Source organism: Amblyomma mixtum, chromosome 2 (genome assembly GCF_055824585.1).
Source record: "Amblyomma mixtum isolate Tamu chromosome 2, ASM5582458v1, whole genome shotgun sequence".
In the NCBI taxonomy this organism is placed as follows: Eukaryota; Metazoa; Arthropoda; class Arachnida; order Ixodida; family Ixodidae; genus Amblyomma; species Amblyomma mixtum.
In genome coordinates, this window is record NC_143013.1 from 12,186,860 (window position 1) to 12,204,047 (window position 17,188).

The 17,188-nt window shown below is 51.2% G+C and overlaps 1 protein-coding gene across 1 annotated transcript; it reads right to left on the minus strand.

Moving 5' to 3' along the window:
• Positions 1-9,716: 9,716 nt before the first annotated feature.
• On the minus strand, positions 9,717-16,857 carry LOC149358447 (uncharacterized). Its single transcript, XM_089567550.1, has 5 exons — positions 16,785-16,857; positions 14,558-14,625; positions 14,120-14,308; positions 13,107-13,314; positions 9,717-9,784 (listed from the first exon to the last, which is right to left on the minus strand). The coding sequence occupies exons 1-5, from the start codon at positions 16,855-16,857 to the stop codon at positions 9,717-9,719; spliced, it is 606 nt and encodes a 201-aa protein (XP_089423676.1).
• Between the last annotated feature and the right edge of the window lie 331 nt (positions 16,858-17,188).

Sequence of the window (17,188 nt, forward strand, 5' to 3'; positions counted from 1 at the left end):
GAGTCGCGTCGGCACGGTCGGACTGTAGCTAGCTCTATGTGAATAAATGTATTCTGCTACTACTACTGTAAGTGTTGGTGGCCGGCCGATTTTGCGCCTGGCGCGGAGTTGCGAACTCTACGCCAGCGGCGCGCTACCACGAGAGTGCTGTTTGGCATCCAGCGCAGTTCTTCGGCGACTGGCGCCAAATGCAGCCCGCTGCCTTTCCTGTGGGCCGCGCCGGCGCTGACACTTCGCTCCACTCATCGGGGCTGGGCGGCTTTGCGAATCTGCGACAGTTGGCGTGTCGAACATTGTAGGGACGCGCTCCTCCAGCCGCCGCCGCTGAGTCGCGTCGGCACGGTCGGACTGTAGCTACCTCTATGTGAATAAATGTATTCTGCTGCTACTGCTGTAGGTGCTGGTGGCCGGCCGATTTTCCGCCTGGCGTGGAGTTGCGAACTCTACTGCAGCGGCGCGCGACCACGAGCGTGGTGTTTGGCATCCGGCGCAGTTCGACAGCGCCTGGCGCTAATGCAGCCCGCTGCCTTGCCTGCGGGCCGCGCCGGCGCTGACACTTTGCTCCACTCATCGGGGCTGGGCGGCTTAGCGAATCTGCGACAGATGCCGTGTCGAACATTGTACGCACGCGCTCCTCCAGGCGCTGCCGCCGAGGCACGTCGGCACGCTCGGACTGTAGCTACCTCTATGTGAATAAATGTATTCTGCTGCTACTGCTGTAGGTGCTGGTGGCCGGCCGATTTTCCGCCTGGCGCAGAGTTGCGAACTCTGCTGCAACGGCGCGCGACCACGAGCGTGGTGTTTGGCATCCGGCGCAGTTCGACAGCGCCTGGCGCCAAATGCAGCCCCCTGCCTTTCCTGCGGGCCGCGCCGGCGCTGCACTTCGCTCCACTCATCGGGGCTGGGCGGCTTTGCGAATCTGGGGTAGATGGCGTGTCGAACAGAGTACGGACGCTCTCCTCCAGGCGCAGCCGCTGTGTCGTGTCGGCACGGTCGGACTGTACCTACCTCTATGTGAATAAATGTATTCTGTTACTACTACTGGAAGTGCTGGTGGCCGGCCGATTTTGCGCCTGGCGCGGAGTTCCGAACTCTACTGCAGCTGCGCGCGACCACGAGCGTGGTGTTTGGCGTCCAGCGCTGTTCGACAGTGGCTGGCACCAAATGCAGCCCGCTGCCTTTCCTGCGGGCCGCGCCGGCGCGGACACTTTGCTCCACTCATCGCGGCTGGGCCGATTTGCGATTCTGCGACAGATGGCGTGTCGAACATTGTACGGACGCGCTCCTCCAGGCGCAGCCGCTGAGTCGCGTCGGCACGGTCGGAGTGTAGCTACATCTATTCGAAAAAATGTATTCTGCTACTAGTACAGTAGGTGCTGTTGGCCGCCCGATTTTGTGCCTGGCGCGGAGTTGCGAACTCTACGCCGGCGCGCGACCTCGAGCGTGCTGTTGGCATCCGGCGCAGTTCGACGGCGACTGGGGCAGAATGCAGCCCGCTGCCTTTCCTGCGGGCCGTGCCATCGCTGACACGTTCCTCCACACGTCGGGGCTAGGCGGATTTGCGAATCTGCGACAGATGACGTGTCGAACATTGTACGGACGCGCTCCTCCAGGCGCAGCCGCTGAGTCGCGTCGGCACGGTCGGACTGTAGCTACCTCTATGTGAATAAATATATTCTGCTGCTACTAGTGTGTAAGGGTTGGTGGCCGGCCTATTTTGCGCCTGGCGCGGAGTTGCGAACTCTACGCCAGCGGCGCGCGACCACGAACGTGCTGTTTGCCATCCGGCGCAGTTCGACGGCGACTGGCGCCGAATGCAGCCCGCTGCTTTTCCTGCGGGCCACGCCGGCGCTGACACGTTGCTCCACTCATCGGGGCAGGGCGGATTTGCGAATCTGCGACAGATGGCGTGTCGAACATTGTACGGACGCGCTCCTCCAGGCGCAGCCGCTGAGTCGCGTCAGCACGGTCGGACTGTAGCTAGCTCTATGTGAATAAATGTATTCTGCTGCGACTACTTAAGGGCTGGTGGTCGACCGATTTTGTGCCTTGCGCGGAGTTGCGAACTCTACGGCAGCGGCGCGAAACCACGAGCGTGCTGTTGGCATCCGGCGCAGTTCGACGTCGACCGGCGCCGAATGCAGCCCGCTGCCTTTTCTGCGGACCGCGCCGGCGGTGACACGCTCCTCCACTCAATGGGGCTGGGCGGCTTTGCGAATCTTCGACAGATGGCGTGTAGAACATTGTGCGCACGCGCTCCTCCAGGCGCAGCCGCTGATTCGCGTCGGCACGGTCGGACTGTAGCTACCTCTATGTGAATTATTGTATTCTGCTACTACTACTGCAGGTGCTGGTGGCCGGCCGATTTTGCGCGTGGCGCGGAGTTGTGAACTCTACGGCAGCGGCGCGCGACCACGAGGTTGCTGTTTGGCATCCGGCGCAGGGAACCCATAGGGAACCCAAGCTTATCAAGTCTGCTAGTTAGCCCGTCTCAGCTATTCTCACGTTTACACCACTGGCAATGTCATGCGGAAGAAAGGGCTTTTCTAACTTAAAAAGGCTATTAAAAAAACGTGCAAAGTCTTAGGTGAAACACCCTGTATAACCGAAATCTGGAAGTGCAAGCGTCCGTTTTCTTTCTTTGTTACGTGTGCAGCAAACGGAGACGTCACAACATCCTATCGTCTGTCTCTGGCTCTCTTATTCCTTCGTTTCTTGTAACGTGGAGTTGAAAACTAGCTCCACTTTGCTTTGAACGACGTTTCTGTCCTTTCTGATGTAAAAGCTCTTTTTCTTTCCAGTGCCCATCCGGACGATGCTGCTGATGACAGAGGCGCTGAAAGCTGGAACTGCATGCCAGTTAAAGTCACTGCATATTTCAGTGTCTGCGTCTGCCCGAAGACGCAAAGCCGAACCGTCACCTTTTAAGTGCTGGAACAAGATGAACGAACAGTGTTTATCACCACGCCTATTTATAGGCAATGGGGGCTAGGCACTGGCAGCGCCAAGCGTACAGTTTACTATACCTCTGTCACAACTTGATAAGACAGTCCGTACGTTGACATAATAAGGCAGACAGCGCACGCCCGATTCAAGTGCGACTTGGCCACTTGTAAGTCTCAGCAATGAATATTTCGAATCCTGTCGGTTGTGCCATGTCACCAAGGAAGTGCTGCACTATCGGCCGGATTCATTAGAAACAATTTGGTTTATTAAAATGTGGCCGAATACACCAATAAGCAGACTGAATCCTTGAAACCTTAGGGGGTTCACAAGATCTTCAGAGCGCCGGAGGACCTCGCTGACGCGTCTCGTTTCCTCGGAGTCTTTCGTTCGTCTCTCGAAAGGACCTCACTCGAAGCTTGGTCTTTCCCGCAGCGCTCCTTTTACCGGATCACGTTCTTCTCGGAAGTCTTCGCTCGTTGCCCGCCTCATGCCGACGCTTGGTGAGTTCAGAAGTTCGGAGTCCGAGTGCGGGCGCGGGCTCTCCTGGTGAACGCGTAGTTCATCTGCCGGAGCGCTGAATGTCTTGGGGTGCGGGGTCTTTGTTAAGACATGCTTCAGAATGAATGTGCAGCCGATCCCCAGTCAGCATGCCTCGAGGGCAGCCCCCTACGCGTTATTCCGCTCTGCGATCCCCGCGCAAACCAGGGAGAAAGCCCACGGACACAGGGGACTAATCGCAAGATGCTTCGTTAGATGGAGTCATCGTAAGATTCGTCCCCTGTGTCCATGGGCACTTCGTTAGATTCGTCCCCTGTGTCCATGGGCTCTTCGTTAGATTCGTTCCCCGTGTCCATGGGCCCTGCCTTAGATTCTTCCCCTGTGTTCACGGGCTCTTCGTTAGAATTGCCCTCTGTATTCATGGGCTCTTCGTCAGATTTGTCCCCTGTGTCCATCGGCTCTTCGTTAGAATCGTCCGCTGTGTCCATGGGCTCTTCGTCGGAGTCGTCCACTGTGTCCATAGGCTCTTCGTTAGATTCGTTCGCCGGGTCCATGGGATCTTCGTTAGATTCTTCCCCTGTGTCCATGGGCTCTTCGTTAGATTCGTCCCCTGTGTTCATCGGTTTTTCGTTAGATTCGTGCCCTGTGTCCATGGGCTCTTCGTTAGATTCGTTCCCTGCGTCCATGGGCTCTTCGTTAGATTCGTCCCCTGTGTTCATCGGTTCTTCGTTAGATTCGTGCCCTGTGTCCATGGGCTCTTCGTTAGATTCGTTCCCTGTGTCCATCGGTTCTTCGTTAGATTCGTGCCCAGTGTCCACGGGCTCTCCGTTAGATTCTTCCCCTGTGTCCATGGGCTCTTCATTAGATTCATGCCCTGTGTCCATCGGTTCTTCGTTAGATTCGTTCCCTGTGTTCATGGCCTGTTCGTTAGATTCGTCCCCTGTGTCCATCGGTTCTTCGTTAGATTCGTCCCCTGTGTCCATGGGCTCCTCGTTGCCTGCGAGGTTAGCTGTCCCATATGTACGAAGGTGAGGAGTGTCAAACATCTCGGCTGTATCCATGGGCTCCTGAGTATCAGTTTCATACTCCGACTCCGTGGTTTCCTCTACATCCAATGCATTTTCTGCCACGAGAACGCCATTCATCGCTTCACCGGTGTTGAAAAGCGCAGCTCCCACACATTCTTCCACGTCGACGTCTTCATAGGAACCACAGTTTGCACAGGCATCGCTGTGGTTGTTATTTCTTTGCTGAGATTTGTCTTCATGCGGCAGCGCCATATGCAGAGAGGCACCAATATATGTTGGATTGTTGCGCAACTTGCATTTAGAGGATGTCCGAAATTGCCCAAGTGCATTTTTAAGAAAAATGAGGCAACGCTCCATATAGAAAGATGCGCGCAGCTCAATCGACGGAGTTGCCAGCGCATGAAGTCCGGCTAGCTGGTTTTCCATGGCTGCAATATTAGCGCAACAAACGGAACTTGCTTAAGAGAAGTGAGAAACCGCAGTTGTCTAGTACTGTCGATTCATTATAGCATACCGCGAGAAACAAGCCAGCAGGTTTATTTATATGCCCATCGCGGGGTGAGTGAAGCGTGACAGCAAGAACAGTTATCTAGGCGAAGAGTAGAAGGAGTCTACGGAGATATCGCAATATCAGTGTTGTATCGCACTCTTACCCGACAGCGCTGGTGTCTCTCACGCGCGAAGGTGCATCGATGTACACTCTCTCTTCATGGAGAGAGCTGTACTGTCGTTCTCTGCCGACGTTTGTTTGCCTCCGATAATGCTTTTTTTGTCGCTTTCTGCTCTTGCATTTATTTCTGTCGACAAGCAAGTCCACGCTTTGGTTTATTTAGTGCTGGCACCGATGACCAAAGAACTACGCGTCGTGCGCCGCTTTCCGCGCTGGTCTCCGGTGTCTGTCATTTGACAACTGCGCCAGTGACTATGGCGTGCGGGTGATGACACCGTGACGTCTGCACTATTTCTCGAGTTAGCCGCTGGGCCTCTCATGCACTGCATTTGGGCTCCTCCTAGCACTATACCATTCCCCTGTTCCACCTTTCCTGCTTTGCACTTGTGATGGGGGTCACGTGAAGGATGGACGCGCCAGCGCAGACGCGGGCTACGGCAAACCGGGGAAACCTACCAATAAGAGAGGAATGTGTAAAACCAGCTAGGTTTCTGTTCTACTAAACAAACCGGCACATGCTTTGGTCGTCCGTGAGGTGCTACGAAGTTTCTATCATCCGGCTGCTTTTTGTGTCCTTGTGATTAACCTTGTAATGTCTAGGCATTGAAACGTTCGTTAAGTGTCTTGAACTCCCTCGATTCCGTGACTGATGGGGCCTTCAGGACAGACATGTGCATAGCTTTGAGGCTGATTAGAAAAACAAATATGACTTCGTTGTTAAATTAAGTTGATTTTGAGTAATTATGAATCATCGTCATCAGCCTTACTAGACTCACTGCACGTCAAAGGCTTCTCCCATATGCATCCAACTAACCCCTTCCTGCGCCAGCAGCGCAGCAAACTTGTCCCCATAAACTTTTTAATATCATCCGTCCACCTAACTTTCTGCTGCTCCCTTTACGCTTGACTTCTCTTGGAATCCAGTCCGGTACCCTTAACGACCATCGGTTATCGTGCCTCCGTATTGCATGCCTTCCCCAAGGCCAACTAGAAGAATAATTAGAATAATAAGAATAGGATGGAGCGCATTCGGCAGCTACATTGAGATCATAAATGGCAGCTCACCAATATTTCTCAAGAGCAAAGTATATAACGGCTGTATCATACCGGCGCTCACCTATGGGGCAGAAACATGGAAGCCTACGATAGGGATTCAACTTAAATGGAAGACAACGCAGCGAGCTATGAAAAGGAAAATGTTAGATGTAACGTTAATAGACAGGGAGCGGACAGGGTGGGTGAGAAAACAAGCGTGGTTTAATGACAACTTAGTCGAAATAAAGAAGAACTTCTTCATACCTAAGGTGAGGAAAAGCTAAATATTCAGGTGCTTGGTGTTAATCAAGAGAAAATTTAAAATACTGCTTTATCATCTGCGAACTCGAGAATGAAAATTTGGACCGTTTTGTCTTTGAGGTTGCGCTTTTCATGAACTTTCTTCCAGCCGGGCAGATGCACCTTGGTAGTGGACAATTGGACCTGACTTTGATAAATGCTTTGAAAAGACAATTTTTTTTTTGGTAGGAGAAATTCATGGAGTTGTGCGAGCAGAAATAAAAATTATTCACAATTTTACACTCTGTATCATAGGTGATGCGCAGTGTGTATAACAGAGTAATAACACTAACAGCACCATGCAATAATTTGCACACACTTGGCAGATCTTATTAGCACGCCGCTTTCGCCGGTTGGAAATTCGGAAGAAACAAACGAGTCTGACGGTGGCGTGCAGGAGTTCTTCTTTAAACCTCCTCCTGCCTTACGTCTCGCCGCAGGCTGAGGGCGCCTACTGTAAGCTCACTGCGACGCCAGATAGAACCGCCAAGGAACGACGAGATTTCTCTCCGCCCGTGCCTCCGAGGTCGTTCTCGTTGGGCGCCGCCGCACTGCTCTGCCACGCTCGCTCGGCGGCCGCGGAAATCGACGCCGTTATCGGCGCCCTGCCCGCAGTTACGCCAGAGTACGCATTCCTCTGGCGTCACGTGGAAACCAGCGCCGAGTGCACGGCATCCCGCAAGGCACTCCCGGTCGTGTAACTACTCCCGGACAAGCCGCGGCTTGCGGCTCATCCTCGCCCAGTGGAATTTCCCCCGCCCCTCGCTAGCTCCGGCTCGGGACCCAACCGAGGCTTCACCGGCAGCCCTTTCCCAGCTGCGAACTTCGAACGGCTCAGCCCCTCTCGTCCATTCGTCCAATTCTAATGGCGACCAGCGGCGTGTCCTGATTGGAGAGTTCGAACGGCTGGCTACTGCAACGGTTCCCGAGGCTATAAAAACCGAGCCGCGCTGAGCGGTGAGACGGAGACAGCAAGCGAAGCGAGACGACCTCCCGGGTATCGCCACGCTCCTTAGTGCGAGCCCGTTATGTTCTAGGCAACTGTGCCGACTATGTAACGCCCTTATATTTTTTGCGTATAAATATTTTGTTAACTCATCTTCGCCTTGACCGCTTCATCGCTCAGCTCCGAGCAGCAGTGGCAGCAGCTGAGATTCAGGAGACCCAACAGCGGTGACAGCGTGGGACGCCCGGTCACAAGGCTGCTCTTCGCTCGTCGGAAACTGCCGGTGGTTATACGGACTATGCGCAAAGATTAATATCTGTACAATACAGAACGAATGTTCGTAGGTATCTGCAAAGGTGCGAATAATGCTCGCCCGATGGTTTTTGTGCCGGAGATGCAGGCTTGTGCGGAGTGTGCATGATTTGAGCAGACATGACCCTCCGTTCTTCTATTGCGGCTCCGAGGTGTTCATCTTGGCAGCATTCTGAGATGCAGTGAGTAAAATCGTTCGGGTCACACACAACTTATATACACTTCCGAGGTGCAGTCCAGCAACAGCTTCGCTTCCGCGGGACTTTAGAGAAGCTATAAATCTCTCTCTGAATGCAAATATCTGGAACCTGACGGCTACTTCCCGCATATGTTCTTTTCCGCAATCACGGTAACCGGCCTGAATGTTGTGACTCTGACACACGACTGCCGTCTATGGGTCAGTTTTAGGCGCAGCAACTTGTGAGTGGGGTCCTGCACTCTGTCGCCACCCTGTCTCCCAAGGCACAGAGAAATGTCAGACAATTCGTTATACTATAGAACTGCTGATTGGGCTAGTTGGTGTAGATTCATAATGACGGTTCAACAGCGCAAACACACACAGACCAAGACGGAGACAAGACATACACGCAGCGCTGAACTTACAACTGATTTTTTATCAGGAAGAAACACATCATAATATACACACACGAAAAAACAGCGCACATGCGCAATGTCAACAATCTTCTAGGGCTGGAAAAAAAATCAGTTGCAAGTTCAGCGCTGTGTGTGTGTCTTGTCTCCTTCTTCGTCTGTGTGCGTCTGCGCTATTGAACCATGATTATGAGTCGTTATACTATACCGGCGAGGCTCGCTTTGTGAAACCACAGTCGGGATCCTCGCTCAGCCGTCTCCAATCTCCGCTAGACTGTTGTGGTGCGATCCTACAAACGCGACCACGCAGGAACTCCTGGGCCGAGAGCGGTGCAGTGTTTAGCCATTTTGGATAGTGGCTTCACTGGCCAAGCCCATTCAGGATAAACTATCGTAGCGAACTCTATATATGCTCTACTTCCACAACACTACTGCCGCATTTCCTAGCCCTGTCAGACAGTTCAAGCATTCTGCGATTGGTGCAGTTTTACGGTTGCTTATCAAGCACGCATCTATCACTGTTACCGTGTCTAGTCACGCATTAATATGGAGCTCATCAGCGGTCCGCAAGCGCCTATGACAGTATCCGAAGCGCCCATTTGCGCCCGCTTTCATGTACTCTCTCTCTCATTTTCTTTCGCTCTCAGCGGTCGCTACGCCCTTTGGCTTCCACCACCGCTTCCGAAGCGAGCACGTCGCGTTTGAAATCAACTGCATCTGTGGTTCGGGCGCATCCGACGCTTATGAGGTCGTTTACGCTGCTGTGCGGAGACGCACCGCGTGCGCCGTATTCGGCTCTGCCTGATAACAGCGCATAGCTGGCGCAAGCCTCTTTAGTCCCGGCCGTGATCGCGGCTGATTCGAGGAACCTCCTCAACACCATCCTCACACTGCGTGGACTCATAGAAAGCACGAAGTTTCTCAAAGGAGCAAAGTTTCTCCTCCGCATCGCTCTTGATTTTCAATCCCTCGCTTTACTGCTGTTTCTTCTCCTCGCCTTCTTTCCGCACATCCAGCCCTCTTTATCTCTACTTTAAACTCTTTCCACCAGCGCGGCGCAGCGACCACTTCCTCGCAGGGAGACATTACTACAACTCCGCGTTCTCCCCTTTCCTCCTGGCACCAACAAGAACCTCACTCGTCCTCTTCTCTCGACCGTTACCGTTACAACCGCATTTCCGTCCGGACCTCCGAGGGGGCCGTGTGTGTCTATATAGCTGCTCCTCCCTCCAAGTGTTCGCTCCTCTCAGCATCACCGTCGTGGTTCAGACCTCGCCACGCCCGGTATATCGTGTTGCCTGTCCGGACGAGTACAAGGAATACCGCGTCCCTGCTTCAAGTAGGCCTCACAAGCCGTCGGCCGCTTCGGCGGCCGCGAAGTCGTCTGCGCCTACAGGGAGAGCTTCTTCGGGCCGTCGTCGTTAGCTGCAACGGCGATGGTCCCGTCTTCCTGCAATCCTGCAAACCAGATGCAGCAATCACAGCGGATACCGACGGAGGCGGCTCGGCCACCACCTCAGCGTCTGCTGTACTGCATCCTGGAACGAGAGCGGCCGTTTTGCTGCCGTTCGTCACTTTGGCGTCGTGTACCTTCATGTGTTAGTGACGTCGGTGCAGCGACAGCTACGGAAGCTTTTAGTTCTGTACTCATGCCCTTAGAAATGGCGAAGAGTGCAGCGAGCCCCGCTTCCTGCGAATGCTTTCTCGGGCGTCGCCGCTGTGGATTATCAGCTGGTTTAGTCGTTGCTGTTACCAAAGCAGTCATAGTGTTTCGTCGGCAGAAGAGTAGGCACAACGTGGGAAGTGATTATGCAACTGTATGTTTACTGAATTCTATCGGTGTCGCATGGAAATTGAAGGACTTCAGTGATAGCGGTTTGTCTTCATATCTTTACATTAAAACCAAAATTTTCCCCCAATTCTTTATGGTTGCAATGCAGATCGTGCATGCATTAAATTTCGTGCACTCACTGTGCACGGTGTGTTCGTTAAATGTAATGCGCGAGCTCACTATGCACGAAATGATGTTTTGGAAATGTAAGCTGCATCACCGAGGTAATGTTAACACATCTGGTGCGTCAAGGACAAATTTACACCTTTACAGTACGGAATGCTCCAGCTCAGATATGTAGTATATTTCGAAAAGGCATACCTCTTTTCCACTGACAGTATCGGGAAGTATACAGCAAATAAACCATACAGACAATACGTTCTGCCTGCACATTTCTTTTCATCCACCTTTATTACACACTTCGTCTTCTTTTTACTTTGCACTTCATGCTTCTCATCCAGAGTCTGATCTTCCATCTGTTTGACGCCTCTCTGTAGGCGTTGCTGTTGAATGTCTCTTCCATGAGACCCACTCACAAAAACCACGCAGCCCCGTTAAACCGTCAAGGGAAGCTGCTGCTGCAAAGAATCCTTTGCTCTAAAGCCGGATCGCCGGATTGTCTCGCAAGATTGCCCCAGAGCTATCGTGGCACATTGTTCAGGTGGGGACAATATTCCCTTAACGAAGGAAATATTGCAGTGTTTAATGAGGAACGTAAAGCACGAAGCTGGACTCTGGCGCCCTCTGCCTGAAAACTTTCTCAACAGCTGTAATATAACAGTACTTTAAACGTTGGGTTCAGGACTCGTCTGTGCACGGCTGGACAGCTCTGGCATGTGAGGTTTAACGCGTACTGGAAGTTTTTGATGCGTACCAAGAATACTGGATCCAGAAACACAAGTAAGGCAGTGCTTAAAGCCCCGGATGCGTATTAGACTGGCACGCCGTACTTTAACGTTAATTTCCAGAATATCTTCACTTGTAACGCGTTGTTATTGTTTCTTACGTGTTCTTCAGCACCCTTTTCGAACTGAGTATTGCACTACTGGGTAGATTTTTTTATGTCTTAGATTTAGCAGACACTGAAGTTCACCAGGTTTAACAAATATTGGAAGTATAAGTAACACAACGAGCAAAAATATCGCACTTTATAATAGAGTAGCTCCCTTTGGCTGACCCGCTATAAGCTTACTGGACTCTCCATTGAAGTATACTGTTCCACGTTAGAGAATTTCCCTTCGTGCATTACTCTAACAAATCAAATCAAATTGACATCTCCCTACGTGCTTCCCGTTGCCCTCGTGTGCTTCGATTTACAGCGAATGTCCGAAAAATAGGAGGACCTGCGTTTGAGTCTTACACCAAACTTTTCAGCCGCAGAGGTTTTAAAACATATTACAGCTTTTCTGCGCACCCACGTGACCGCTCTCATATATATATTGATTTAATTACTCATTAATACGTAATCTGCTTATGCATGACGTCATTAAGTAGTTAATTACTATTAATAATAGCTAACCCTAACCGACCTTAGAAATTAGATTTGGAAAGCGAATGAGGTATGCATCTTATTCTATTCGAAAAGAAGAACTCGAATCTGAATTTTGTATCGTTCTATCGTAATTAGTGCGTTAATTATTATTTTTAAAGTTAATGCTTTACGAAAGTAATTAATACTATAAGGGGTCTAATGAAGAATATAAATTGTTCTAAAAACTACGGGGATGCCGAATATGCGACTTGTTTTCCAATATCCTTATCCGTTCGCGAGTTATTAATATTATCAGAAGTCACGTGATACATCGAAAAAAAAAACGGCCTATAAGCGGGCGATCGCTTGTCTATAGGTAAGGTTTTTTCGCTTTCCGAGCGGCTCGAAACTCTTTTCGAAAGAGCTTTTCATTTCTGGGAGTGTCGAAACAACCTTACCTGTAGGCAAGCGGTCGCCCCGTGCCTACGGGTAGGTTGTTTTTTTTACGCTAGTTAACACTAGTTAGTTTTTTACACTAGTTAACACTAGTTACAGCTGTACTAAGATGCGTTTTTAAAGCTTCTCAATACCCCTAATTATCGGCCGATATAAATTATCGCGGTATCTATCAATATCTACGTTTCGAGAGCATTACGAATATGTAATCGGTTCTTCGTTGAAGTCATTAGGTAATAAATTCTAATTAATAGTATGCAACCATAACCGACCCTAAAAAATTATTTGGAAAGCGAGCGAAGTACGCATTTTATTCTACTCGAAGAGACGAAATCGAATTTGAATTTTGTATTGTCCTATCTTAAGTAGTGCGTTAATTATTATTATTTAAAATAGGCCTAACGATAATTATAATATCATAGCGAGTCTAATGGGGAGTCAATTGTTCTAAAAACTACGGTGATATCGAAAAACTCAGCATCGTCAGCTGGAAAAAGACTGAGTCCAGACTGCTCAAATTATGGGTTTTCGTACGCCAGCAGCTGTACAGCCGCTACGATGACCCAATGCGCTATACTACGCACCCGGAGCCAAGTGCGGTCTATAACTTTGAGGCTACCAGTCCTCAGGATGAAAAATCTGTAACTGGGCTTCGGAGAAAGGGCGGAAACGTGCCAAGCAGCTTTCGGCCACATAAAAATGAACCGACTTTCCAGAGAAGCTCAGAGACAATGCAAAGCAGCTGTAGTTCAATCACTGTTAATTTATTGATGCCACAAATATTTTCTACAGGTACGGTGTTGCAGAGAGCAGTTGTCCTGGCAACTGTGGGCAGTGGAATATCCGGGCGACTTTTCTCCCATCTTCCCGTGAAGGTGTCTTGTCAGGGGTGTTTTCCCGCAAACTGAAACGATAACGAAGGAACGCTGTTGCTTGCACAGAACTGAGAAAGAGGTTAAACTGTGCACTATATAATCAGCACTGCTGTGGCAGTCCCAAGTCATTTCGAAGGTTTCGCTGACTATTAAAGCTTATGCTTGCTAAGGCTGCGCCCACCTTGGTGTGGGGTGCGTAATTTCGACGGTGATGCTCGTCGCCCTCAGCCTGGTCAACCGCAGTATCTGGCTGCCCATCCGCAGGGATGCTAGGAGGGTTCACATTGTAGACAAAATTGCCATTGTTTATGTTGATGGTGATCGGCGCCGCTGCATTGAACATGGTTTGAAGAACCTGTTTTGGAAAAAAAGACCAAAATTGTGGTTGGTGACGAAGCGCGAAAATGTGGAGGACAACCGAGAACACACTGAAGCACAGCGAAGATAGAACTGTTTTAGTATCTCAATACCATCTCACATACTTTGGGACATATACTTCCTCCTGACGCAGTTATGCTATGTTGGTAATGCTGCTCATGTTTCCGTGCTATGTGACCAAGGCCGCGTGTTCGCCAAATGCAGCCGGTACAGCCAGCGATGACAGCGCCGCCCACCGGCAGGTAGCAGCCACAGTAAGGCTGGTTATAAATATTCATTCAGAACGACGGCTTGACATCGCCGCTATGGCGCAGTGGATTAGAGCCACGTGTTGCGTATGGAAGGTCGGCCGTTCGACTCCGCTCTCTGTACTGTAATTTTATTGTTTTTTAAATTTCATTTTTTTCCAATTTTTTCCCTTTTAGGTCGCAAATCGTGATGCTTAGTGGCATATAACGCCGTTTAAGAGGATTTATTATCCCTTTTAGGTAAGCCGTTGTGACAATCTTCAGTCACCATGATCAATTCACCGTGGTTTCAAGCCATGTGGCTGTACAGGCTGCAGTTGGCGAATACGCGACCAGGCCTTAGGACAGTGAAGCAGGTAGCCGCATTGATCACATCGAATATGCTGTCTCACTGGTCACACGACCACAGGAGCTCCCACAGGGCTCGGGCCAGTGGCTGTGAGGTTGAACGTGGGAGCAGTGCTGTCACATCCCAACATCACTTCGCAGGTTTCGCTGGCTATTAAAAATTATCTTCCCTAAGACTGCACCCACCTGGGTGTAGGGTCCGAAACTTGGTCGGTGATGTTCTTGGCAGGAGTTACGGTCACCCTCGGCCAGCTCAACCGTCTGATCTGGTGGCCGATACACGGGGTTGTTTGGAGTGTTCACATTGTAGACAAAATTGCCATCATTTATGTTGATGGTGATCTGCGCCGCTCCACTGCGCATGGTTTCAAGAACCTGTTTTGGACAAAAGAGTAAATATTTGCTTTGTGGTGAGATCCTGCGATGCTAGACGCCCAGGATAATCGGCAGCGCACTGAATCATCGAAAATAAAAGAAAAAGAACTCTTGAGTTTCTCAATATCAGGTCCCATATTCTGGAATATACTACTTTTTGAAAACGGAGCTGCTCATATTCTCATGCCCTGGCTAGGCCGTTAGAGAGTGCAATAGGTAGCCATATTGATAACACAAAATATACTATACCTGATCGATCAGATGGCCAGAAGAGCTCCCACAGGACTCATGCCCTTGGCTTTGAGGTTGAAAGTCAACTGCAGAACAACAAATGCGTTACCTTATAGACTGCAGACATCGTTTAAAAAGAAGGATTTATCCTGTCGAAACACGGTCTGAGTACCATATTTTGAACGAGTTGAAAGGTGCGACATCTGTACAGTAAAGAGACGGAGGTATGATTACTGCGGAATTTGTAACTTGATCTACTTACAGAGCATGCTTAAAGAGCAACTACACGACGGACCCCGCGCCCCTGCAAAGGACACTACGGTGCAGCAGACATTGCCAATGCGAGCTCATCCATCCATTAAGCTAACGCCGCGACGAAAGTGCTTTGAGAAACGGCTGGACCCAAGCACGACGGCTCGAAACTAGAAGCGTTCTCTAACCTTCGAGCCAATGCCGCCACGAAAGCACAGTGGGATGCGGCACGATCCAACCAGCAGGACACCTCGGAACGAGAAACGTTCTACAACCTTCGAGCTAACGCCGCGACGAAAGCGTAGTGGGATGCGCCATGATCCAACCAGCCGGACACCTCGGAGCGAGAGACGTTCTACAACCTTCGAGCTAACGCCGCGACGAAAGCGTAGTGGGATGCGGCACGATCCAACCAGCCGGACACCTCGGAGCGAGAATCGTTCCCCAACCTTCGAGCTAACGCCGCGACGAAAGCGTAGTGGGATGCGCCATGATCCAACCAGCAGGACACCTCGGACCGAGAAACGTTCTACAAACTTCAAGCGAACGCCGCGACGAAAGCGTAGTGGGATGCGGCACGATCCAACCAGCCGGACACCTCGGAGCGAGAGACGTTCTACAAACTTCAAGCGAACGCCGCGACGAAAACGTAGTGGGATGCGGCACGATCCAACCAGCCGGACACCTCGGAGCGAGAAACGTTTCTACAAACTTCAAGCGAACGCCGCGATGAAAGCGTAGTGGGATGCGGCACGATCCAACCAGCCGGACACCTCGGAGCGAGAGACGTTCTACAAACTTCAAGCGAACGCCGCGACGAAAGCGTAATGGGATGCGGCACGATCCAATCAGCCGGACACCTCGGAGTGAGAAACGTTCTACAAACTTCAAGCGAACGCCGCGACGAAAGCGTAGTGGGATGCGGCACGATCCAACCAGCCGGACACCTCGGAGCGAGAGACGTTCTACAAACTTCAAGCGAACGCCGCGAAAAAAGCGTAGTGGGATGCGGCACGATCCAACCAGCCGGACACCTCGGAGCGAGAGACGTTCTACAAACTTCAAGCGAACGCCGCGACGAAAGCGTAGTGGGATGCGCCATGATCCAACCAGCAGTACACCTCGGAGCGAGAGACGCCCTACAACCTTCGAGCTAACGCCGCGACGAAAGCGTAGTGGGATGCGGCACGATCCAACCAGCCGGACACCTGGGTACGAGAAACGTTCCCCAACCTTCAAGCCAACGCCGCGACCAAAGCATAGTGGGATGCGCCATGGTCCAACCAGCAGGACACCTGGGTGCGAGAGACGCCCTACAACCTTCGAGCTAACGCCGCGACCAAAGCATAGTGGGATGAGCCACTATCCAACCAGCAGGACCCATTGGAGTAAGAAACGTTATGTAACCTTCGAGGCAACGCCGCGACGAAAGCGTCGTGGGATGAGCCACGATCCAGCAGGCAGGACACCTCGGAGCGAGAAACGTTCCAACAGAGTCAAGCATCGGGACACCTAAGGTCCATATCGGCTCCCCAGATGGAAGCGACGACGCATCCGTACAACAAGCAGCAAGGTACATTCTGGCGCCCTGAACCAAGGAACTTAACGAACGAGACAAACACTGCAGTCCGCACAAGTCGCTTAGTCGGTGTTCTTAGCCAACAACGAAATCGCACCACAGGCGGCTGAGCAGGTACTTGAGGGTTCCTGTTCGCACGGCAACTGCCACCGTTACACACGTTTCCGCTAACACGATAAAACAGTACAAAGTAGGCACACAAGCGGCGCGTTGTTCGTAATGTTTTGTGGTAACATACTGATTGACTCAACTATAGCGCGCCACTCTGAACCCCCAAAGCCACTAGCAGTTTAGGTGGGCATGCGGGGCAGGAGAAATGCAAGGTGCCGTCGGATGTGCTCGTCGCGAGTCGGATTCGGCGTTTGTGGCCGAGGCAATGGGTGCATCGTGAGGAATCAGAAGGCGGCATCTTACTAGGCGTGATCGTTTCGAGTTGGACGTTCCAACGCCCATACTGTTGCGTCGAAGTCGCGCTGTCTTGAGCCATGTCGGGGGCGGGGAATTGATTTTCAGGAGTTGAAAATCCACACCCTGAAGTGTTATGGTACAATACAGCTGGCGCCCTTTATAGCCCCTCCAAGCGGTTGGATCACCTACGTCACTAGCCTTATCACCCTTGTGAACTGAAGGACGTTGCCGTACAGGGGCCTGATTGGTAGGACCAACAGCATGTGATGCGTATTACGTAACGACCTTCATTGTTATTGTGTTATTATTTCCAATGTTTTTCCTGTATTTTCTTAATTTTTGTTTGTCTGTGTGTAGTGCTCCGCCCTACGCCTGAACTAGCTGCAGTGCCAGGCCTTCCGCACCAGCAC